The 25,445-nt window shown below is 35.7% G+C and overlaps 2 protein-coding genes and 1 pseudogene across 2 annotated transcripts; 2 read left to right on the forward strand and 1 right to left on the reverse strand.

The window, feature by feature from the left end:
* Window positions 1-804: 804 nt before the first annotated feature.
* On the forward strand, window positions 805-19,326 carry LOC116123073 (calmodulin-binding transcription activator 3-like). The gene is made up of 13 exons (XM_031408857.1): window positions 805-945; window positions 1,045-1,164; window positions 1,845-1,960; window positions 2,152-2,240; window positions 2,642-2,684; window positions 3,286-3,493; window positions 3,622-3,735; window positions 3,821-4,149; window positions 15,821-16,324; window positions 16,523-17,220; window positions 17,700-18,288; window positions 18,428-18,751; window positions 19,171-19,326. Exons 1-13 carry the CDS (start codon window positions 906-908, stop codon window positions 19,270-19,272), a joined length of 3,276 nt encoding a protein of 1,091 aa, XP_031264717.1. The 5' UTR covers window positions 805-905; the 3' UTR covers window positions 19,273-19,326.
* On the forward strand, window positions 7,141-10,972 carry LOC116123074. The gene is made up of 7 exons (XM_031408858.1): window positions 7,141-7,244; window positions 7,506-7,548; window positions 7,792-8,013; window positions 8,266-8,796; window positions 9,007-9,339; window positions 9,488-9,940; window positions 10,053-10,972. The coding sequence occupies exons 1-7, from the start codon at window positions 7,234-7,236 to the stop codon at window positions 10,929-10,931; spliced, it is 2,472 nt and encodes an 823-aa protein (XP_031264718.1). The 5' UTR covers window positions 7,141-7,233; the 3' UTR covers window positions 10,932-10,972.
* Window positions 19,327-20,830: 1,504 nt separating the features above from the next.
* LOC116123135 lies at window positions 20,831-25,331 on the reverse strand (annotated as a pseudogene).
* Window positions 25,332-25,445: the final 114 nt, after the last annotated feature.

A 25,445-nucleotide genomic window follows, 5' to 3' on the forward strand; every position in this document is an offset into this window, starting at 1 on the left:
TGCCCAACATATGATGGAACCCTCACTAATCCTATCACAGATATCTCAATATTAGCTTACACCGAGACAACTCCTTTACAATCTCCCCATTATCTATCCAACCATTGGAATATCCATTCTGAACCTACAACGGATGTATCTGACTCTGATTCTTCTTCTGATTCTGATCATCTTTGATCTTTAATGCATCAGCCGTCTACTTCGGCAGCTCCAAGTCCGTTCATTGATCAGAGAAGGCAATGATGTTGGGCAAGAAGCTAAGTGAAGAAGAAGTTGCATACATGGTCTCTTGCATAAGAAATTGGCTTTCGCCATTGAACGCAAATTGTTAATCATCTTGTGGAATCTGACTTGACTTCCACCTTTCATCTCTTAATTTGGATGCAAGACGGTGATGCTTAAGAACTGTAAAGCAAAACCAGTTAGAAGTTTCTCAACAATGTCCTGTAAAAAAGAGTGCCTGTCTGTAACAATAAAGCCTTGTATATCTTCTGGTAATTTGACTGCCCTCTGTTTATCAACAAGTTTTCTTAGCTTCAATTGAATTTGCAGAGGCCATTGAACCTGTTTTAATTACAAGATTAACTAAATAATAATTATAGTAAGATTAATTAAATCATGATCCAAAAAAAAAAAAAAAAAAAAGGTAAATTATAATATTCATAAAGTTGACTGCAAGTCAAAGAATAAAAAATCAGTGACCAGTTTGTCTGAAATTCAACTTTGGCGGCGCTCCCTTATCTTTATTTATTTCTAATTTCCCCCCAAAATCTAATTTTATTTCAATATTACCCCTAACCTCACCTCATTCATTTCATTTAATCACTTCAAATCACCCCTCACTTTCTGATAATCATGACGCTCGACTAGAAGTTGCTTGCTTTTCGATCATCACCAAATCTTCAATGGCAGAGACCAGACGGGTCGCTCTTGGTAATCAACTCGGTAATAATCGAACTTTAACTCACTCTTTTGATTGATTTGAGTTAGTGAATTGGTGTTTAACTTTTCATTAAGCTGATTAGTGAATTGATGGGGTTGCAGATATCGAGCAATTGCTTATAGAAGCTCAACATCGATGGCTTCGTCCAGCTGAAATTTGTGAAATCCTAAAAAATTATAATAAGTTTCGTATTGCTCCTGAGCCTCCTAACTTGCCTGCAAGTATGTGTTTTGCTTTTTTTGATTGAATCGTTATCATACAAGTGTTAATAAGCTTTTTGGGTTTTTGGTTTTGTCGTTTAGTCACTTTGATCAAGTGGGGTTTTAGTGCTTTGAACTTCAGAAGTATAAAAATCAAATCTTTCGTTTTTACTGTTGCAGCTTCATGTTTGGAGGGTTGTGATTTGTTTGATACTGTATGAACTTGAATTGAATATTTTGTCATTGGAGCTGTTCTAATGGTTTAATTTGTACCCTTTAGGTGTTTTAATTTGCTTGAAAGTTATTGTATTCAAATTCACTATAAATTGAAAAGTAGTTGGTTTGTGATCTCTTAGGCTGTCTTTTAAGCTTTGTATCTTTGATTGAATTCTATTGTTAGTTGTTTGAATTTTCAACTATTTATGTCTTCAACAGTAGTAGAACTATTGTATTTGAATTCATATATCCATTTCCTTCCTTTGTTAGTATCAATTAGGTACCCGATGAAACTCCTTATTTTAAATCTCAAAAGGTTGTACTTAAACTGTGAAGATGGTAACTAAGTAACATGTAGTGTATTTTGTTTTATCAGCTTGTAAGGCATCATCACCGCTAATGCCAGGGCACTCTTCGATCATCTAACTAGGATTTTATGTTTGGTCACAAAAACATCTTGGCTTGACTTACATTTCTGGTTTCAGGTGGTTCACTATTTCTTTTTGATCGGAAGGTGCTTAGATACTTTAGAAAAGATGGCCATAACTGGAGGAAGAAAAAGGATGGGAAGACAGTAAAGGAGGCTCATGAGAGGCTCAAGGTGAGTACCAAATTAATTGATTGATTTTTTTAAGTTTGTAAGCTCCACTCTAAATTAAGGAAATCTTTAATTATGCAGATTTTGTGCAGGTAAGTTTATCTTGTGGTGTACATGCTGGCATAAGATTTGTTTATGAAAATTTTCATTGTGCTTTCAAATAACTAATACCGAAAAAGTGTAAATTCTTTCAGGCGGGAAGTATTGATGTGTTGCATTGCTATTATGCCCATGGAGAAGAAAATGAAAGTTTCCAAAGACGCAGTTACTGGATGCTGGAAGAGTAAGTCTTTGAAATTTCATTAGTATTTGTCTTCAACTAACTACTGCTGTGTTGTGTACTCAATAGCCCAAAAGAAATGAAAGTTTTATGAACATCATAAATTGCTTTGTACTTAAAATATGCTAGAAATTTCAGATTTTTTTTAAGATCATGTGCTTTAAATTCTCTCTCTCTCACACACACACAACGGGTAAGTGCGTGCAATTTCTGTTGTTATAGATCTTTCTATCTCTTTCTGCCAGAGGTGTTTCTTAACTCAGTAATGTTTTCATCTTTGGCTGTGACTTTTTATTGATTTGAAATTCCATGCTTGAAATAATTGTACTTTTTCCTATTTCTTTTTTCAAGGACGTTTTGTTGGGCTTGTTCTTTTTCTTCTTACTGAATTGATGACTATGCAGGGAACTCTCACATATAGTTCTTGTCCACTATCGAGAAGTAAAGGTTAGGCTTTGTCCTATCATCTTTTACACGAGTGTGTGTGTGTTCATTCAGTTATCTACAAGTTAAAAACTTAACTGTATTAATAGTTTCTGTAAAGACCATAGTGGTTAAACTTCCAAGAGTATTGAGGATTTGTCGTGAATATTTTTTTTAATTAGTGGGCAAGGTCTTTTAAATTGCAGACTGCAAGGTGTTTAATCTGGGAATTATAGAATTTCAAAGTAATGTTCGTGATTTTTGACTTGCAGTCTAACATTGTGGATTCAATGTTCTTAATATTTTTTTTATGTGTGCTATAGAATACATTTAGTTGATACTTATACTATTTCTTGTTTACCTAGTGGATGGTGAATGGAAAAGAAATATCAGCCATACACTTCCAATATGTAACATACATGAACCTTCCTGTAGAGGCAGTGTAACGAGGCATTAATGATGATATTATTGTCAGTAGGCCATATTTTGAAATTGTGCACTCATGATCCTTGTAGATTGTCCCATAATATGTCTTGTTCAATGGCATTATTACTGCATCTTTATTTGACTTATCTTATATTTCAAGTCTTATTTTTTTCTACTTTTTTTTTTCTTGAATAATCAGGGAAATAGGACAAATTATAACCGCATTAAAGTGACTGAAGAAACTACTCCTTATTCCCAAGAAATTGAAGAAACTATACCCAGTTCTGAGATAGAAGGTTCTATGTCTTCCAGTTTCCATCCCAACAATTACCATTTACCTTCACAAACTACAGATACGACAAGCCTGACCAGTGCTCAGGCATCAGAATATGAGGATGCTGAATCAGGTGCATTTCTTGAAGCTTTTTATGTCTTAGCTCTCAATTGATCATGAATGTCTTCTGTAAGATTGCTTTTTTATGATGAATGCCTTCAAAATTTTTCATAATCATACAAAAGATGATACTTGATGCAGTGTATAATAACCAAGCAAGTTCCAGATTCCATTCTTCTCTTGACTTACAGCACCCTGTAATTGAGAATATAGATGCTGGATTCTCAGATCCTTATTACCCTGCACCATTTACAAGTAAATCAGTTTTCTCATTTTCATTTTAGTAAGATTATGTTCTGATTAACTTGCCAATTTTATTGTAATACTCTTTTGTTAATAGATGATTACCAAGGAAAGTTCTCAGATGTTCCGGGGACAGATTTTAGTTCACTTATTCAAGCAGATAAAAGTAAGGACAGTAGTGATGCTGGATTAACATATGACCTCCGGAAAAACCTTGACTTCCAGTCATGGGAGGATGTCTTGGAAAATTGTCCTTCTAGTGTTGGATCATTGCCTTTTCCCCCACCATTTTCATCAAGTCAACCTGACACCGTGGGAAACATTCCTAAACAAGAGCATGAATTACTGGGACAGCTTCTTACCAAAAATTGGAGCTTTGGTGAACGGCATGAGTTTGGGAGTCACCTACCGGCCCAGGATTGGCAGGTAGAATATGATATACCTTGTAGGTTTATATTATTGGCATCAAATGCTTATATATGAATTTCAAACTTTATTTATTTATTTTTATTTTTTACTATTATTTCATATACCACTCAGAAGAAAATCTACTTCAAGCCTTCCTGGGCTTTTTCTATAATTAGTGGTATGCCTTCATGTGCACATTCCGATAGGAAAATGATCATCAGACTCAGCTTTCAGACTCAGAATATGAATATTTCTCAGAATCGGAAAAGATCATCAGACTCAGCTTTCAGACTCAGAATATGAATACTCTCAGAATCAGAAAATGATCATCAGACTCAGTTTTCAGACTCGAATATGAATATTTCTCAGAATTAGAAACAGATAGTAATTTGACACATTGGCATATTTCAGTTGGATCTCAAACTGATGGAGGTCTGAGTACAGAACTTGGAGATGTAACTGAAATGACAACGGGATTTGGATTCCACATTCCTGCTCAAAAGGTATGCTTCAATTTTGCATTCAATATAGCCAGGAAAGTGATGAATATTAAAATAAGCACTACTTCTCTGTTAAAGTAACCATTAGTAAATGCGATTAACTTATTTGTCAGGTCTTTATCATGAGAAGTTCCTTAGAATCAACCAGATTATTGCTGATACTGTTCTTCCTTGCCGATTCTCCAAGTGAAAGTCTCCATATGCGATTTGGAAGTTGAGTCTTAACTCTGTTGCCACTCCAAATTATAATCCTGAAAATAGAACCTGCCCAAGCAGAACTGTCCTTAACTGGCACTCTCAAAATGCCTCAGCTCGGATTCTTTGCAACTACGATCTCTTCTGGATGAGCTTCGACAGAAATCAAGACCTTCACCAAAGATCCTCTCTTTGATCTCTCTTCGCCAAGACTTCTCTCGGCAAGAAAAAGAAATCAAGCATTTAAAGATTCAACTAAAATCCCTAGAGCGTACCCGACTGAGCGTACTTTTTCTGAAAATACCCTTGGTATCAACAGACTTCTGGTCCTTCTATCTAAGTCTGCTAACCCTCGTCCTTCGAATTCTTCTGTTTGCCACGAGGTGCTTCTGCCTCACTCTTTACTCCAGAAGAATAGCAAGAAATTGCAACCACGACAACCCCCCACTGGAAACCAAAAACTCAGAATTCTCCACCCCAGTTACGAAGCCCACTCCTATTCCTGATCTGTATCCCCTGCCCACAATGATGGAACCCTCGACTAATCCTATCACAGAATCTCGATATATGCTTACACCGAGACAACTCCTTTACAAAATCTCCCCATTTCTATCCCACCATTGGAATATCCAGTTCTGAACCTACAACGGATGTATCTGACTCTGATTCTTCTTCTGATTCTGATCATCTTTTGATCTTTATGCATCAGCCGTCTACTTCGGCAGCTCCAAGTCCGTTCATTGATCAGAGAAGGCAATGATTATTGGGGCAAGAAGCTAGAGGTGAAGGAGAAGTTGCATACATGGCTCTTGCTAAGAAATGGGCTTCTGCCATTGAACCCAAAGAAATGTTAATCATCTTGTGGAATCTGACTTGACTTCCCACCTTTCATCTCTTAATTTGGATGGCAAAGCGCGTGATGCTTAAGAACTAGTAAAGCAAAACCAGTCTAGAAAGTTTCTCAACAATGTCCTGTAAAAATGAGTGCCTGGTCTGTAACATAAAGCCTTGTATATCTTCTGGTAATTTGACTGCCGCTCTGTTTATCAAACAAGTTTTCTTAGCTTCAATTGAATTTGCAGGCCATTGAACCTGTTTTAATTACAAGATTAACTAAATATAATTATAGTAAGATTATTAAATCATGATCCCAAAAAAAAAAAAAAAAGGTAAATTATAATATTCATAAAGTTGACTGCAAGTCAAAGAATAAAAAATCGGTGACCAGTTTGTCTAATACAACTTTGCGCGCTCCTTATCTTTATTTATTTCTAATTTCCCCCCAAAATCTAAATTTTATTCAATATTACCCTATCCTCCCTCATTCATTTCATTTAATCACTTAAATCACCCCTCACTTTCTGATAATCATGCGCTCGACTAAAGTTGCTTGCTTTTCGATCATCACCAAATCTTCAATGGCAGAGACCAGAACGGGTCGCTCCTGGCAATCAACTCGGTAATATCGAACTTTAACTCACTCTTTTGATTGATTTGAGTTAGTGAATTGGTGTTAACTTTCATTAAGCTGATTAGTGAATTGATGGGGTTGCAGATTCGAGCAATTGCTTATAGAAGCTCAACATCGATGGCTTCGTCCAGCTGAAATTTGTGAAATCCTAAAAATTATAATAAGTTTCGTATTGCTCCTGAGCCTCCTAACTTGCCTGCAAGATGTGTTTTGCTTTTTTTGATTGAATCGTTTCATACAAGTGTTTAATATTTTTGGGTTTTTGTTTTGTCGTTTATTCACTTTGATCAGTGGGGTTTTGTGCTTTGAACTTCAGAAGTATAAAAATCAAATCTTTCGTTTTTACTGTTGCAGCTTCATGTTTGGAGGGTTGTGATTTGTTTGATACTGTATGAACTTGAATTGAATATTTTGTCATTGGAGCTGTTCTAATGGTTTAATTTGTACCCTTTAGGTGTTTTAATTTGCTTGAAAGTTTTGTATTCAAATTCACTCTAATTGAAAGTAGTTGGTTTGTATCTCTTAGGCTGTCTTTTAAGCTTTGTATCTTTGATTGAATTCTATTGTTAGTTGTTTGAATTTTCAACTATTTATGTCTTCAACAGTAGTAGAACTATTGATGAATTCATATATCCATTTCCTTCCTTTGTTGTACAATTAGTGCCCATGAAACTCATTATTTTAATATCAAAAGGTTGTACTTAAACTGTGAAGATGGTAACTAAGTAACATTTAGTGTATTTGTTTTATCAGCTTGTAATGGCATCATTGAAAAACTGAGGGTGAGTAACCAAATTACTTATTTTATTCAAAATATATTCAAAAGATGAAGCTTTGTTCTGGGGTTTAATCTTTCAGGTTGGGAGTGTAAATGAGTTGCAATGCTACTACGCCCATGGAGAAGACAATAAAAACTTTCAAAGACGAAGTTATTGGATGCTTCAAGAGTAAGTCTCTGAGATTTTGTTTGCAGGAGTTCTCTTACATTACATTAGCAGCTCTGCTGGTCAATGAAGCTTATATTTGTTGATTTCATAGGCAGAGCTAGCTATTTGTGCTCTAACTGAGATGCCATGGGGTTGTGTAATTAGTATTACTACCAAAATGGATATGAACATCCCATAAGCCAGTTGCGGAATCAGAAATGTTCAGTTTCTGCAAAATTCTGCTGTGGTATCTTATTTAATTGACACTATTGACTATTGCAGGGAGCTTTCAAACATAGTTCTTGTCCACTACCGAGATGTAAAGGTTAGAGACAATTATCTCTTTATATTCTGGGCTCATTATGCCATCTTTATATTACTGAGCTCAGAAACCTGTAGTCCACTATAATTTATCTCTCAGCATCTTATATTTTTCCAGGTTGCTAAAAAATTTACGAATTGGCAGCTAAGCCTTTTCCTTGCTTGTCTTGTATGGCTTAGACAGAATCTACTGATGCTTGAGAATGCACATTTGATGGTTTTATGCTATGTTATCTTTTTGTGCCAGCCCCAGGAAGTTCCTAACTTCCAGCCACCGGAATATATCATGGAAAAATGTGATCTCGATGTTGGATCTCTGCCTTCTCACCCATCATTTTCTTCAGCTCAAACAGAAACCATAGGAAACATTCCTGAACAAAGACATGGAATTTCGGAACAGCTTGTTGCCAAAAGCTTTGGTGAATCACAGGAGTTAGGGAGTCACCTACAGTTCCTTGGGGAGTGGCAGGTACAATATCATATAGCTCTTCTTTTGCAGTAGTTTCAAGGTTGGTAGAAACGATTTAAAATAGAAAAAAAAAAATTTACGAAGTTCCTTCGACAGTATCTTTTGGGATTTTTATTTGTAATTACATCACGGTGACAAGAATAGATACTTTGGAAGCTGTTAGGACTGAGAAATCTAGTGCTTATGCATCACATTTCCTTATCTACTTAAGTTCAATTATTTTTTTCAGACTGTAAATTTTCTTGTCGACAGACATTTGAAAATGATTCTGCTAGCAAATGTCTCACATATTCAGACTTGGAACAAGGTCCTACTTCAAAGTTTTGTGAGCAAGACACCGATTGTGTTGATTTACTTGACTCCTTTGTCCCTTCCTGTGCACATCCACAAAATCAAAATGATGTTCAGAGACAGCTTCCAGATGCAGAACATGCACACATTTTGCAATCAGATTCAGAAACAATTTCGAATGTGGAGGGGAAATCCATCTACTCTGGAGCTATAAAACAACATTTATTAGACTGTTCACTACCGGAGGAGGGTTTGAGGAAGATTGAAAGTTCCTATGGCTTGATGAGTGAGAAACTGGCAGGTGCTGATGTGCAGTTCAGTTCCGCAGCCCACAGAAAGACAGTTGAAACTGAGAATAGGATTGATGGTTCTAGCATTCCCACTCAACCGCATGTGGATACCTCTATGCCGAGTTCTTCTCTCTCTGAAGACCAGCTATGTGACATTATTGATTTCACAGCAAATGGGGCATGTGTGGGCTCAGAAACTGAGGTATACTAAAATTTAAATTCCATTTTGATTGCAATATGTCAACTAAGCTCTAGGCATCTCAATTATTCGATACAGGCAGGAAAATTAACTAAGTCGTCAGAGTGAAGCTTTATTTCCCTTATGCAGTAATATTCAGTAAATGCTATTATCAAATTTATGGCTTCTTTTTTGTTTTATTTTTATTCAGACTTTAATTTTCATTGTAAACAGACATCTAAAAAGGATTCTTCATGTTTATCCAAGCACCATACGGAACAGAAGTTGTATTCAGACTCGGCGCATGATCTTACTTCAAGCTTTTGTTGCCAAGATATTGATCGTTTTGATTTACTTAATGCCCTTGAGCCTTCCTTTGCACATCCGAACAAACAAAATGATGTTCAGACGCAGCTTTTAATGGAGGAAGATTTGAAGAAAACTGAAAGTTCCAACGGCCTGAGCAGTAGAGACTTGGAGATGCTGGCTTCATCATCCTCCCAAGATCAGCTCAGTAGCATGATTGCTTTCTCACCAAATTGGAAATATATGGGCTCAGAAGTTGAGGTAATACTATATTTATGTATATGGTTGAAGTAAAGCTTTACTTCAATCCTGAAGTAATGCTTTACTTCAATCCTGAAGTCTAATTTGTAGTTTCTTTTACCCTAGATAATTATTTAATTTTGTTCAGACTAAATTTCCTTGTAAACAGATAGCTGAAATTGATTTTGCACATTCATCTAATTGGCCCATGGATCATCAGTTATACCCAGACTCAGAAGAAAATCTTACTTCAAGCCTTCCTGGGATCTTTTCTATAATTAGTGTCGGTATGCCTTCATGTGCACATTCCGATAAGGAAAATGATCATCAGACTCAGCTTTCAGACTCAGAATATGAATATTTCTCAGAATCGGAAAATGATCATCAGACTCAGCTTTCAGACTCAGAATATGAATATCTCTCAGAATCAGAAAATGATCATCAGACTCAGCTTTCAGACTCAGAATATGAATATTTCTCAGAATTAGAAACAGATAGTAATTTGACCATTGAGGAGCATATTTCAGTTGGATCTCAAACTGATGGAGGTCTGAGTACAGAACTTGGAGATGTAACTGAAAATGCCAATGGGATTGATGATTCCAGCATTCCTGCTCAAAAGGTATGCTTCAATTTTGCATTCAATATAGCCAGGAAAGTGATTGAATAATTAAAATAAAGCACTACTTCTCTGTTAAAGTAACATTAGTAAATGCGATTAACTTATTTGTCAGGTCTTTATCATGGAAAGATTCCTTAAGAATCAACCAGAAATTATTGCTGATACTGTTCTTCCTTGCCGAGTTCCTCCAAGTGAAAGTCTCCATATGCGATTTGGGAAGTTGAGTCTTAACTCTGTTGCCACTCCAAATTATAATCCTGGAAAAATAGAACCTGCCCAAGCAGAAACTGTCCTTAACTGGCACTCTCAAAATGCCTCAGCTCGGAGTTCTTTGCAACTACGATCTCTTCTGGATGAGCTTCGACAGAAAATTCAAGACCTTCACCAAGAGATCCTCTCTTTGATCTCTCTTCGCCAAGACTTCTCTCGGCAAGAAAAAGAAATCAAGCATTTAAAGATTCAACTAAAATCCCTAGAGCGTACCCTGACTGAGCGTACTTTTTCTGAAAATATCCCTTGGTATCAACAGACTTCTGGTCCTTCTATCCTAAGTCTGCCTAAGGCCACTCAGTCCCTTCGAAGTTCTTCTGATTTGCCACGAGGTGCTTCTGCCTCACTCTTTACTCCAGAAGAATATGCGAAGAAATTGCAACCACGACAAACCCCCCACTGGAAACCAAAAACTCAGAATTCTCCACCCCCAGTTACGAAGCCCACTCCTATTCCGGATCTGTATCCACCTGCCCAACATATGATGGAACCCTCGACTAATCCTATCACAGAATATCTCAGATATTATGCTTACACCGAGACAACTCCTTTACAAAATCTCCCCATTATCTATCCAACCATTGGAATATCCAGTTCTGAACCTACAACGGATGTATCTGACTCTGATTCTTCTTCTGATTCTGATCATCTTTTGATCTTTATGCATCAGCCGTCTACTTCGGCAGCTCCAAGTCCGTTCATTGATCAGAGAAGGCAATGATGATTGGGGCAAGAAGCTAGAGGTGAAGGAGAAGTTGCATACATGGGGGCCCTGGCATCAGAAATTGGCTTCTGCCATTGAAGCAAAAAGAAATTGTTAATCATCTTGTGGAATCTGATTGACTTCCCATCTTTCATCTCTTAATTTGGATGGCAAAGACGGTGATGCTTAAGAACTAGTAAAGCAAAACCAGTCTAGAAAGTTTCTCAACAATGTCCTGTAAAAAATGAGTGCCTGGTCTGTAACAATAAGCCTTGTAATCTTTGGAATTTGACTGCCGCTCTGTTTATCAAACAAGTTTTCTTAGCTTCAATTGAATTTGCAGGCCATTGAACCTGTTTTAATTACAAGATTAACTAAAAATAATTATAGTAAGATTATTAACTCATGATCCAAAAAAAAGAAAAAAAAAAGGTAAATTATAATATTCATAAAGTTGACTGCAAGTCAAAGAATAAAAATAGTGACCAGTTTGTCAATTCAACTTTGGCGGCGCCCTTATCTTATTATTTTCTAATTTCCCCCAAAATCTAAATTTTATTTCAATATTACTCCTATCCTCCTCATTCATTTATTTAATCACTTGAAATCACCCCTCACTTTCTGATAATCATGACGCTCGACTAAAAGTTGCTTGCTTTTCGATCATCACCAAATCTTCAATGGCAGAGACCAGACGGGTCGCCTCTGGTAATCAACTCGGTAATAATCGAACTTAACTCACTCTTTTGATTGATTTGAGTTAGTGATTGGGGTTTAATTTTCATTAAGCTGATAGTGAATTGATGGGGTTGCAGATATCGAGCAATTGCTTATAGAAGCTCAACATCGATGGCTTCGTCCAGCTGAAATTTGTGAAATCCTAAAAATTATAATAAGTTTCGTATTGCTCCTGAGCCTCCTAACTTGCCTGCAAGTATGTGTTTTTTTTTTGATGAATCGTATCATAAAGTGTTAATAAGCTTTTTGGGTTTTTGGTTTTGTCGTTTAGTCACTTTGATCAAGTGGGGTTTTAGTGCTTTGAACTTCCGAAGTATAAAAATCAAATCTTTCGTTTTTACTGTTGCAGCTCATGTTTGAGGGTTGTGATTTGTTTGATACTGTATGAACTTGAATTGAATATTTTGTCATTGGAGCTGTTCTATGGTTTAATTTGTACCCTTTAGGTGTTTTAATTTGCTTGAAAGTTATTGTATTCAAATTCACTCTAAATTGAAAAGTAGTTGGTTTGTGATCTCTTAGGCTGTCTTTTAAGCTTTGTATCTTTGTTGAATTCTATTGTTAGTTGTTTGAATTTTCAACTATTTATGTCTTCAACAGTAGTAGAACTATGTATTTGAATTCATATATCATTTCCTTCCTTTGTTAGTATCAATTAGGTGCCCAATGAAACTCATTATTTTAAATATCAAAAGGTTTACTTAAACTGTGAAGATGGTAACTAAGTAACAGTAGTGTATTTTGTTTTATCAGCTTGTAAGGCATCATCACGCTAATGCAGGGCACTCTTTGATCATCTAACTAGTATTTTATGTTTTGCACAAAAACATCTGGCTTGACTTACATTTCGGTTCAGGTGGTTCACTATTTCTTTTTGATCGGAAGGTGCTTAGATACTTTAGAAAAAATGGCCATAATGGAGGAAGAAAAAGGTGGGAGACAGTAAAGGAGGCTCATGAGGCTCAGGTGAGTACCAATTAATTGATTGATTTTTTTTAAGTTTGTAAGCTCCACTCTAAATTAAGGAAATCTTTAATTATGCAGATTTTGTGCAGGTAAGTTTATCGTGGTGTAAATGCTGGCATAAGATTTGTTATGAAAATTTTCATTGTGCTTTCAAATAACTAATACCGAACAAGTGTAATTCTTTCAGGCGGGAAGTATTGATGTGTTGCATTGCTATTATGCCCATGGAGAGAAAATGAAAGTTTCCAAAGACGCAGTTACTGGATGCTGGAAGAGTAAGTCTTTGAAATTTCATTAGGATTGTCTTCAACTAACTACTGCTGTGTTGTGTACTCATAGCCAAAAGAAATGAAAGTTTTATGAACATCATAAATTGCTTTGTACTTAAAATATGCTAGAAATTTCAGATTTTTTTTAAGATCATGTGCTTAAATTCTCTCTCTCCACACACACACAACGGGTAAGTGCGTGCAATTTCTGTTGTTATAGATCTTTCTATCTCTTTCTGCAGAGGTGTTTCTTAACTCAGTAATGTTTTCATCTTTGGCTGTGACTTTTTATGATTTTGAATTGCATGCTGAAATAATTTTATTTTCCTATTTTTTTTTCAAGGACGTTTTGTTGGGCTTGTTCTTTTTCTTACTGAATGATGCTATGAGGGAACTCTCACCATAGTTCTTGTCCACTATCGAGAAGTAAAGGTTAGGCTTTGTCCATATATCTTTACATGAGTGTATGTGTGTTCATTCAGTTTTATCAAGTAAAAACTTAACTATTAATAGTTTCTGTAAAGACCATATTGGTTAAACTTCAAAGGTATGAGGATTGTCGTGATATTTTTTTTTAATTAGTGGGCAAGGTCTTTTAAATTGCAGACTGCAAGGTGTTTAATCTGGGAATTATAGAATTTCAAAGTAATGTTCGCGATTTTTGACTTGAAGTCTAACTGTGGATTCAATGTTCTTAAATTTTTTTTATGGGTGCTATAGAATACATTTAGTTGATACTTATACTATTGCTTTTTTACCTAGTGGATGGTGAATGGAAAAGAAATATCAGCCATACACTTCCAATATGTAACATACATGAACCTTCCTGTAGAGGCAGTGTAATGAAGCATTAATGATGATATTATTGTCAGTAGACATATTTTGAAACTGTGCACTCATGATCCTGCAGATTGCCCATAATTATCTTGTTCAATGGCATTATTACTGCATCTTATTGACTTATCTTATATTTCAAGTCTTATTTTTTTCTCTTTTTTTTTTCTTGAATAATCAGGAAATAGACAAATATAACCGCATTAAAAGTGACTGAAGAACTACTCCTTATTCCCAAGAAATTGAAGAAACTATACCCAGTTCTGAGATAGAGGTTCTAGTTTCAGTTCCATCCCAACATTACAATTTACCTTCACAAACTACAGATACGACGAGCCTGACCAGTGCTCAGGCATCAGAATATGAGGATGCTGAATCAGGTGCATTTCTTGAAGCTTTTTATGTCTTAGCTCTCAATTGATCATGAATGTCTTCTGTAAGATTGCTTTTTTAGTGAAATGCCTTCAAAATTTTTCATATCATACAAAAGATGATACTTGATGCAGTGTATAATAACCAAGCAAGTTCCAGATTCCATTCTTCTCTTGACTTACAGCCCTGTATTGAGAATATAGATGCTGGATTCTCAGATCCTTATTACCCTGCACCATTTAAAGTAAATCAGTTTTCTCTTTTTATTTTAGTAAGATTATGTTCTGATTAACATGCCAATTTATTGTAATACTCTGTTGTTAATAGATGATTACCAAGGAAAGTTCTCAGATGTTCCGGGGACAGATTTTAGTTCACTTATTCAAGCAGATAAAAGTAAGGATAGTAGTGATGCTGGATTACATATGACCTCCGGAAAAACCTTGACTTCCAGTCATGGGAGGTGTCTTGGAAATTGTCTTCTAGTGTTGGATCATTGCTTTTCCCCCACCATTTTCATCAAGTCAACCTGACACCGTGGGAAACATTCCTAAACAGAGCATGAGTTACTGGGACGCTTCTTACCAAAAATTGGAGCTTTGGTGAACGGCATGAGTTTGGGAGTCACCTACCGGCCCGGGATTGGCAGGTAGAATATGATGTACCTTGTAGGTTTATATTATTGGCATCAAATGCTTATATATGAATTTCAAACTTTTTTATTTATTTTATTTTTTACTATTATTTCAATGTGGGTAGAAATTCTAGGAAGCATTGGTTCATACAAGTTACAAGTGAAATTGAGGTTTTGAATAGAAGTTTGCAATTTGGTTATTTCTTTAGTTTTGAAACCTTATTTTAGTTTGTAAAAGTCATTCATCTTTAGGATTCTGTTTTGGAATTGCTATTCTGACTTCCCATTGACGTTGAGATAATAGATTCTTTGGGATAAAGTTAATCCGGCTCAGGAAAGGGATAGCTGGATATTTAAGATGTAACAAGTTTTGAGGACAGAGAATAAATATCTGTTTTCTCATCTTAAATTGTGTAGCATGCTAGTAATATCAATTATGTTTCTAGATTTGATGTTTCAGGATTGTTACGACTTTCATTTATTTATCGCTTTAGAACTTTAGTTTGATGAGTTTTATGAGTTATAAATATAATGTGTGTACATTGGTGCTTTGGCATTTGGCATACATAATATTATACTCATAAGAAATTTTACAAAGATTTCCATACAAAGTGAGGTGGCACAAAAATGAATGGAATAATGAATTTAATGAGTTTGACTTTTTGTTTCACTCTTTCATTCATTTTTTGTCACATCACTTTGTATGGAGATCTTTGTAAAATTTCTTTGTAAGTATAGTATTATTCTTGTGTATAATTTGTCTCAGGTTACTCGGTCATCTCTTTCTTTTTAACTTTATGAAGTAAAGTGCCCCGAGGCTTGCTTACCTAAAAATTAACCATGGTTGTGTTATGTTTTCCTTTTTTATGGTGATATAATAACTTTACTGTAGTGTGATACTGATTGGTGGTTATGTTGGTTTGTTCAAGTCATTAATTCTGATCGTATAAGCAATTGTTGGTTTAAAATCATCTTTAAATAATCCTTAAACCTTTTACATATATACCAGTGTCATGATGCATCATACTACAGATTGTAGAATTCATGTTCTCTTTAATTCATCTTGTTCAGACTTTAATTTGTCTTGTGAACAGACATCTGAGAATGATTCTTCACTTTCATCCAAGTGGCCCATGGATCAGAAGTTGGCTTCAGACTCAGCACATAATAGTACATCAAGGTCTCATGAGCAAGATAATGAGAATGATCACCAAATAGAGCTGTCAAACACTGATCGTGAACATCTTCTGCAATCAGATCCAGAGAGTAATTCAACCATACAGGGGAAATCCCTCTTTTCCTCTTCTTTAAAACAGCATTTGTTTGATGGTTCTCTAAATGAGGAAGGTCTGAAGAAGACTGATAGTTTCAATCGCTGGATGAGTAAAGAACTTGGAGATGTAAAAGAGGTGCATATGCAGTCCAGTTCTGAGGCTTACTGGGACACAATTGAAAATGAAAATGGAGTTGAGGATTCCAGTATTCCCCCTCAAGTACGCTTGGATACCTATATGCTGGGTCCTTCCGTCTCCCAAGACCAGCTGTACAGTATTATCGATTTTTCACCCAACTGGGCATATGTGGGTTCACAAATCAAGGTATATTTCTGTTTATTATTCAGTATGCATAATATTGTCAACTAAGTATTAGATGTCTCAGTTATTTAACATGGACGGAGTATTGACTGAGTGCTTGATTTAAAGCTGAACTTCCCTGCTCAAGAATATTTACTATTTAGTAAATACGTTTTTCTAACTTGAAGTTAATTTTTCTTTATTTTTGTACTCCTTATTCAGGTCCTGATCACGGGAAGATTCTTGATGAGTCAACAGGAGGCAGAAAATAATAATTGGTCATGTATGTTTGGGGAAGTGGAAGTTCCAGCAGAAATTTTAGCTGGTGGTGTACTTCGATGCCACACTCCTGCACAGAAGGCAGGGAGGGTTCCATTTTATGTTACATGTTCTAATAGGTTAGCATGTAGTGAACTGCGAGAATTTGAATATCGAGAAAGCAATGTCCATGATGTGGATCTTGCTGATAATAGTGGTAACATCACAAGTGAAAGTCTCCATATGCGATTTGGAAAGTTATTGTGTCTAAATTCCATCAGTACTCCAAATTATGATCCTAGCAAACTAAATGAATTATCTGAATTGAGCAGTAAAATTAGTTCATTGCTGAAAGAGGACAATGATGATTGGGACGAGATGTTAAAACTTACTTCAGAGGAGAAATTTTCATTAGAAAAGGCTAAAGAGAAGCTTCTGCAGAAGCTTCTGAAGGAAAAGTTGCATGTATGGCTCTTGCAGAAGGTAGCTGAAGGTGGAAAAGGCCCTAGTGTTTTAGATCAAGATGGCCAAGGTGTGCTACATTTTGCAGCTGCTCTTGGCTATGATTGGGCCCTAGAACCCACAGTTTTTGCAGGTGTAAATATCAACTTCCGTGATGTAAATGGATGGACAGCACTTCATTGGGCGGCATATTGTGGCAGGTGAACACCGTTAAATATTTTCTTTCTTGTTTCTTTTGAATTTGCCTCTAGTAATTTCTTCCTATATGTTTTACTTCTTCCTGGCCTGCCTTTCATTGTAGAAGACACCATATTGGGTAATGCTAGACGTACAAAGAAATTTACAAAGATTTCGTGTACAAAATGATATAATAAGAGATGAATAGAAGAGTGAATATGATGAGTTTTGACTTTTTGTATTCACTCTTCCATTCATTTCCTGCCACATCACTTTATATAATAAATCTTTGTAAATCTCTTTATATGTCTAGCATTATTGTATCAGTAAAGCTATTAGAAACATTTGTCATATTTATATATCATACAATGTCCTTAAAGAAGAAACTAAGAATTAGTTCTTAGAATAATTTCTCTTGTACCTTTTTAGTATCATTTTATGAACTACTTTATTTTCTTTTCAGTATCTTCTTACAAGAATTTTTTTTTTTTTTAAATACCAGAGAGCGTACAGTTGCTTCTCTCATCTCTCTTGGTGCAGCTGCTGGAGCACTGTCTGATCCAACTCCCACGTATCCTTCAGGCCAAACACCTGCCGACTTGGCTTCTGCCATTGGACACAAAGGAATTGCCGGTTATCTTGCAGAATCTGATTTATCTGATTTGAGTTCCCGCCTTTCATCTATTACAATTGAACAAAAGGATGGCAAAGCTTCAGAATTTAGTGGAGCTAATGCAGTTCGTACAGTTTCTCATCGAAGTCCTGCTCCTATGACTGATGAGGACTTACGATATGGATTGTCAATGAAGGACTCATTAGCTGCAGTCTGTAAAGCGACTCAAGCAGCTGCTCGTATTCATCAAGTGTTTCGAGTGCAGTCCTTTCAGAAAAAGCAGTTGAAAGAGTATGGGGAAGATGCATTTGGAATTTCAGATGAACGTGCTCTTTCACTTGTTGCAGTTAAGTCTCACAAGGCAGGACGTCATGACGAACCAGTGCATGCTGCTGCAGTAAGAATACAAAATAAATTTCGTAGTTGGAAGGGTAGGAAAGATTTCTTGACAATTCGGCGGCAAATTGTCAAAATTCAGGTGCATTTCCAGTTCTCATGGTTTCCTGGCTCTTGTTCTTCTAGGCATTTATCTTCTCTTTAAATCTATACTGCAAGCTCATTTTTTTTATTTAATGTCAAATTTGTGAAGTCTTATCTAATGCCTTTTTGTGTGATAGGCACATGTTAGAGGTCACCAGGTAAGGAAAAACTATAAGAAGATAATTTGGTCAGTAGGAATTGTGGAGAAGATTATCTTGCGTTGGAGACGAAAGGGAAGTGGTTTGCGTGGATTTAAGTCGGAAGCACTTACAGAGAGTTCCAGCATGATAGATACTTCCACGAAGGAGGATGATTATGATTTTCTGAGAGAAGGCAGAAAGCAGAAAGAAGAAAGGTTGCAAAAGGCACTTGCCAGAGTGAAGTCCATGGTTCAGTATCCTGAGGCAAGAGATCAATACAGTAGACTGCTGAATGTTGTCAATGAGATCCAAGAAACAAAGGTAACTGAACTCTCTCTAGTTAACTATATATATATATGCACCTACACAGTATCCTCTTGCACTCTTTCATGAAAAGGATTTTGGAGATTAATGGCCTTGAGGCCTGGAAAATACATGATTGATGATGCAAGGACCGGATTAAAGTCCGGTAGAATTGTTTAGGTTTTCTGTTCCCAAATGAGTCTCGCTACTATAAAGACAATGGTAAAAATTAAACATTAGAGTATGAATTCCACATTATAGTTTAACATACAAATACGGATTTTTAGATTTCTCAAGCCTTATTTACTTTTGTCTTCTTTATGTTAATCACATGGCAACTTAAGGAGCTCAATACTTTGATCATTATATTCAAATTACAATATCTAATACGACCCAGTTCATGTTTCATTAAACATGTTTATTTCTTCTTAATGCAGGATAAAGCTCTCAACAATTCAGAAGTTTCAGCAGATTTCGACAATGACCTGATAGATATTGAAGCATTATTAGATGATGACACTTTCATGCACACTGCTTGAGTGAGATAAAATGTGGGTTCACTCCGTAATCTTGTAAAAAAAAAAAGATAGTATTAATATCCATTGGTAAAAGTTGTAACTTCTCAATTAATCTGATTATTCCTTCACAGCTGAAGTGTGAGTTAGGAATTGTATCAAAATCAGCTGTCTGTCTTAGACATGGTATGACTTGTATCATTAATAATAACCTTTAACATTGAGGCTGTGTTTGGTTAGGGCTATGGGCAGGTAACTCTTGTCATCTATCTTTGATTCCAAACATTCCTTTGTTTGGTTTGACAGCAATATAAGATTACGTGAATATTTCATTCCCAATAATGAATACTGCTAGTCATTTTAAGGGTTATCAGATTACCTAATCCAAGGGTGTTAATCTTTTTTAACTAAGGTTATCATTTTTTTTATACCAAATTTGCCCTTAAATAAAAGTCATTTTGGATTTAAGCTCTCAGATGTCTACCAAATAACAATTACCCAAATCCCTTATATTTGAGAATTTAGCTAAAACACCCTAGCCACAAAAAGTTTAAAAGTTAAATAAAATACCCCTAACTACCAAAAACCACCATTGACTGTCAGCAACCATCGTCGACTATTAGCAATAGTCGCTAGATCAATGTATGACTAACGAGATCTGGCCAGTTGTGTGCCGATTTGATTGTTTTTTGCCATATCGAAGGCCGAAAACCGCCAAATCGTCATGGATCTGGCTGAAAACAACTAAAACAGATCTAGCTATTTGTGGCCGTTTTTGGCCAAATCCATGACGATTTGATTGTTTTTGGCCTTCAATCTAGTTAGAAACAGCTAGATTGGCGTGGATTTGACTATTTCCGGTTAGATCCACTGCGATCTAGCTATTTTCGGCCTTTGATCTAGTCGAAAGCAACCAAAACGATGCACAGCTAGCCAAATCTCGCTAATCGGGCACTATTTCGGTGACTGCCGCCAGCATCCGATGGTGGTGGCCGACAATGGTCTTGGGTGGTTGGGGGTATTTTATTAAAATTTAAACTTTGTTGTTTGGGGTTTTAGCTAAATTCTCAAATATAGAGGGTTACAAGTAATTTGTTTAAAAAATAATAATAATATTATTATTATAATGATATTAAAAAAGAAGGGCAATAAAATAAGCTTCATATTGTATTCTTCTCAATCAAACATCTTAATTATTTATACCCTCTAATATAACTAAACATTTTGATATAACATTCCCCCATAATTTTTAAAAGTAATTTATCTTACTGATAATCTTATATTTTCAACAATAAAACATTTCCTGAATCAAACACACCTTAAATGTAAATTACTCAGTATCTATCTTATAGATTACTGCAACATCATTATCAATTCATGTGTAGACCATGAATTGTATTTTATTAATAAATAATAATCAAAATTTTGTGTTACAATAGCTAAATCCGTCAATTAACAATGGGAACAACGTGATGATCCAATTTTATCTATAAAAATAGAAAACTTCAGCATGTTGAATTTAATCAATGCAAAATCTAAATACTAGCAAGTAGGAACCATCTTTATAGTAGTAGTGAGTGAGTTGAGCAAATTGCAATTTTCTAGTGTTAAATTAACATTCTCAAACAGCAAGAATACAAACTGTCTCTGTGATAATCTCACACACCATATACACTGTGCTGCTCTTTTTTTCCCTCTTATTGTTAAACCAAAAACAAAAGGACAGAAGTGTGCTTCCACCACCATCCACTGTACATCCTAAGTATACATTTTTCACAACCCATTTCCATTTCCATTTCCATCTCTCCCTCTCATTCATAGCTCTTCTCACAGGTTGAAAAAAAACAAAAGAAAATTAATAGACATTGACAGTAAAACGAAAAATCTCAGTCCGAATGATTAAAAAGTAACTAATGATTGTAATAAAACCAAAGCCCTTCCTCTCCTCTCCATCTCCTCTACTCAACTCTTGCTACTAGCACTGATGCTCTCATAGAACAAGATGTACCCATGATCTGTATTACTTGAATATTCCTGTGCCGACCCAAAAAATGTTTGCACGGCTGACTCGTCGATCATCTCCACGTTTTCGTCATCAAAAAACAACCAGTGGTTATGGCTTTTCACAAGACTGACATAATGCCCATGGTTTGGCCCACTCCCAACATGGACTACTACAGCAAATAGTGAATACTCGATATCTGAATCCTCCATTGTGTTGCTAAGCTTAAGTTCAAGTGGAAAGACGACCCGGTATGATAACTTCTTGTATCGCCCAAGCTGCTCGATGTATTTAAACCGCTTTAGATGGATGACCAGGATATGAGGAGGCTTCTTTATCTTCATCCTCTTCTGCGCTTCTTGCAAGCTGCAAGATAATGAAAAACAGATTCACTATGTTATTGAATGGAAAAAGTTCCAACCCTGTCAAAGACAACCGCAGTGCCACCTCTTCCCCCTATAATTAGATAGTCAGAGATCTTTCGATGGCGGCGTTGAAACACAACTTTAGATAACTTGGATCGGGTGCAGAAATTCATATAAAATGATTAGTCTCTATTTTGTTACCAATAAAACCTAAAGACAACAGACGACAAGAAAGGAAATTTCCATGTCTAATGAATGTTGTTTAGGTCAACAAGCAAATTAGAATTCCAAAGGGAGCAGGTTCATTCCAATTATAGAACGGAGTAATTTTTTAGCAGAAAACCAGATCCAATTAGTTAGAACAAGTAAACAATAAATAATACCATAAAGTATGATGCATGAAATATCAACTGAGGCAACAGTAATTAAGAATTTAGTATGAATCACAAACCTGCAACACTTGTCACAGAAAAATTGGTCCTCTGCATTCAAAGTTTCTGTGGAGCAAAATTTTTCAAACAGCTTGTTATTGAACTGTTTTGTTCTATATCAACTCAAGTCAAAAAAGTTTCATCTCTACTGTCACCGTCTCACACCGCAGCACCTTGTCTCATTAGTAAGTATCCCTGATTGTTAAAAAAAAATCATGATTCTTGTACAGGTGGCAAATATAACAATTTATAAAGCATTACACGCACACTTTTTTGTTTTAATGAAACAGCAATATTTTTTTTAAGGACCTCATGAGCTTCCACCGTAGAAATACACCCCCAGTAACATTTATAGCAAATGTATTTAAGAAAATAAGAGCTAAATGATATTATTCCAGCATTGTACTATCCTGTTAACTAATTAAAGCAAAAAATGATGAACAAAGATACATGAAATGGACAAGAAATATCACCTGAAAATTTTTGTGCACCCGGTAACCAACGGCTCTTTCCTAACACCATTTGCATGACCATTCTTCGGCCCATTTGCAATCTTTTCCGGTGGTGATGAGTTTCCGGATCACTTTTTGCAGCTTGAGCCTCTTTCTCCAGTATGTCACACGTTCATTCAGCAAGAAATTCAAATTCATGACATCCTACAAACAGAAGGGGAAATGAAGGAAGTAATATTTTATTCCTTTCTCTGATCTTTAAATTACTAAAAAATAAATTTCAAGCTTTTCGATAATACAATGTGGCAAAGACAAGGGATGCATAATAATAGGAGGAAAACGAACATCCACCTTATACTTCATTACTTGTTGCAATACATAATTTAGGGGCATTTCCTTGAGCCTAACTGGTGATGGTAGCAAATTTGCAAACATGACCAAATTGTCAGTCCTCTCTAAATAAAAGGCAGCAAAAACTGGCAAAGAACGAGATAAAAGGTGTTCTAATATACTGTCTTGCAATAGCCAAATATTGTACTTTGATTTTTTCAATGCAAAACATGCTTCAGGCTCTCCAGATATGTGTCACCATTCTCAAGTGGCGATCTGAACCTTCAGAACTCAACTGGTTTTCCAGTAATTGTCCAAAGCAATCAAAAGCTTGCAAAATAAGGTTGATAACTAAAGTCCTATATAAGACATCATTACAGTATAAAATAGAATTCCCGACTAATGTTTCAACAAGTCCACAAGCTCCAGCTACTCTAAAGTGCTTGCTCACAACTTCCGCAGTGGATGCCAGCATCTGCAACTACAGAATTTACCAAAGCGAATTTCATGGAAGTATGATTTGCCATTTTACCTGTTTCACTAACAGCAAACATATGTAGAACACCAACGAAACCCATGAAGTAACATTCTAACCAGCAGCAATACTTTGCAGAGAAAAATCCACCCTATATTAATAATCATCTGGGGAAAATCTCAAGTAATTCCGAAGCTTAGGAAAGAAATACATCGTTATAATGTAGTGTAGCTCCGATGTCACCAAACCTAGCCACCAAGTAGTTGCACTAGTAACATCGATCTTCAAACGATAAACAAGTTTTATGAATACTGGTATCATTTTCATCATTCTTATCATGGCCTCTTTGTTAGCTTCAACGCCCTTTATATCTCCGACATCTTTACCTTCTCATATAAATTCAACATTTCCAGCAATAGCTCATAATCAGTTACTGATAAACGTACCTGGGGCATATAGCTGCGGAAGACTCATTTTGTTTCTTCAATCTCTGCACAAAACGCTTTGGGCAATACACCTGTTTCTTCTTCTCTGAAACTTATCTACACAAACAGACAACACACCTACTGTTAATAGTGGACTGAGCTAGATCCTTCTGTGAAATTACTCACATTATTATTAAGAAAATAAATTAGATTGATGAGAATAATCATACTTTCCATGACACCTAAGAAGAAACCTCAATTAGTTCCCTATCAACTCACATTGATTGCATCAAGAGGATAATTACTCAGTAGTCCACCACTATAAATACTTATTTGAGAACTTATTGTATGTCTTGAGATGAGAAACAAGGAAAAAATTAAGAAAGCATCTCATATGGGTAATATAAAGTTTGGTCATTTACATAACAACTGCAGCAAAAACAACCTATTGTACAATGAAGGGAAAGTTTCTACCTTCAATATGCAAGATTCCTACGCTTAAAAAGGATGGATTGACTCTATGGTGTAGTATGTATAAGAGCAAAACGAAACAACTGTGCCAAGTAACTAACAGGAACTATTAGAACTTTACCTGCGTAAATAGTCTGCCAACATGTCAAGAGATTCTTCACTAGATCCCCTACGTTTTTATTATTTGAGTAGTACTCTAGCAACTGTTCCCGAAATGGAACACAAAATAAAGTGCCTGCATAGAAAGGAAAGGTTTGAGGAGTGTGAGCGTACCCTTAGAACACTCATTTTCAATCATTATAATGGAAAATGCTTTCATTTTTATCCCATAAGAAATAACTGACTCTAATCTCTTAGCCATTTGCAACAGTACATAAAACAAAACCTTTTGAGTTTTCAGCTCCCTTCCAATATGAATACATACAAGTACACGAAACTGTCTCTAATGGATGCTACTATAAACTGACAGAATAAGAGGAACTAAATAGCAATTGCTGGCAAATAAATCATGAATTTAAAATAACGATGTCTTAGAAAGCAAAGCAATAAGGGTATTTCAAAGATGTTAAGTAGAGAAACAATACATTCAAATTCTTCCAATATGGATACTACGATATGGAAAACATGACGTGGATTTGCTAGCAACTGACTCCAAATGTGAGTAAACTGTTTATAAAACAATATCCAGAAAAGGCCAGTCAAATTTCTCATAATTACCATGAAGTAAACCCAAAACGAATCATACTGTAAAATGCTTATTCTTCTTCACTTGTTATTTTTAATTTATTTCAGTAATGTAACCCAGTACTTGAGCATAAATACTACCAAAAATGACAGCGTTTTAATCACAAAAAAAACACACCACAACGACATAACAACACCAAATCAACTACATCTAAACTAATAACTAAACCCGTTTCGGTCAAACACAATGAAGAATGAACAAAAACTCAAATTAAACCTAATTTAAAATGTCTCCACAAAAGAACTCAATCACAAAACTAATAAAAATCTGACCTGCAAAACGCTGTTGCAAAACAAGTATTGCCAAAATTCCGAGGCCAAAGTAACGCTCGCCTTCGGGGAACTGGTCGCCGAGAGCCTTCTCGAGTTTGGAGCCGGCAGCGCCCATAGTTAGACGGCGCACAGAGTAAGTCAGATCTCGTATCGCTCCGATTCAACTCAGCGATTCGCTCTCCATAAACAGACAACGAGTGAGAATGTAATTGGACTGAATTGAATTGAA

Source organism: Pistacia vera, unplaced genomic scaffold, assembly GCF_008641045.1.
Source record: "Pistacia vera cultivar Batoury unplaced genomic scaffold, PisVer_v2 Contig140, whole genome shotgun sequence".
NCBI lineage: Eukaryota > Viridiplantae > Streptophyta > Magnoliopsida > Sapindales > Anacardiaceae > Pistacia > Pistacia vera.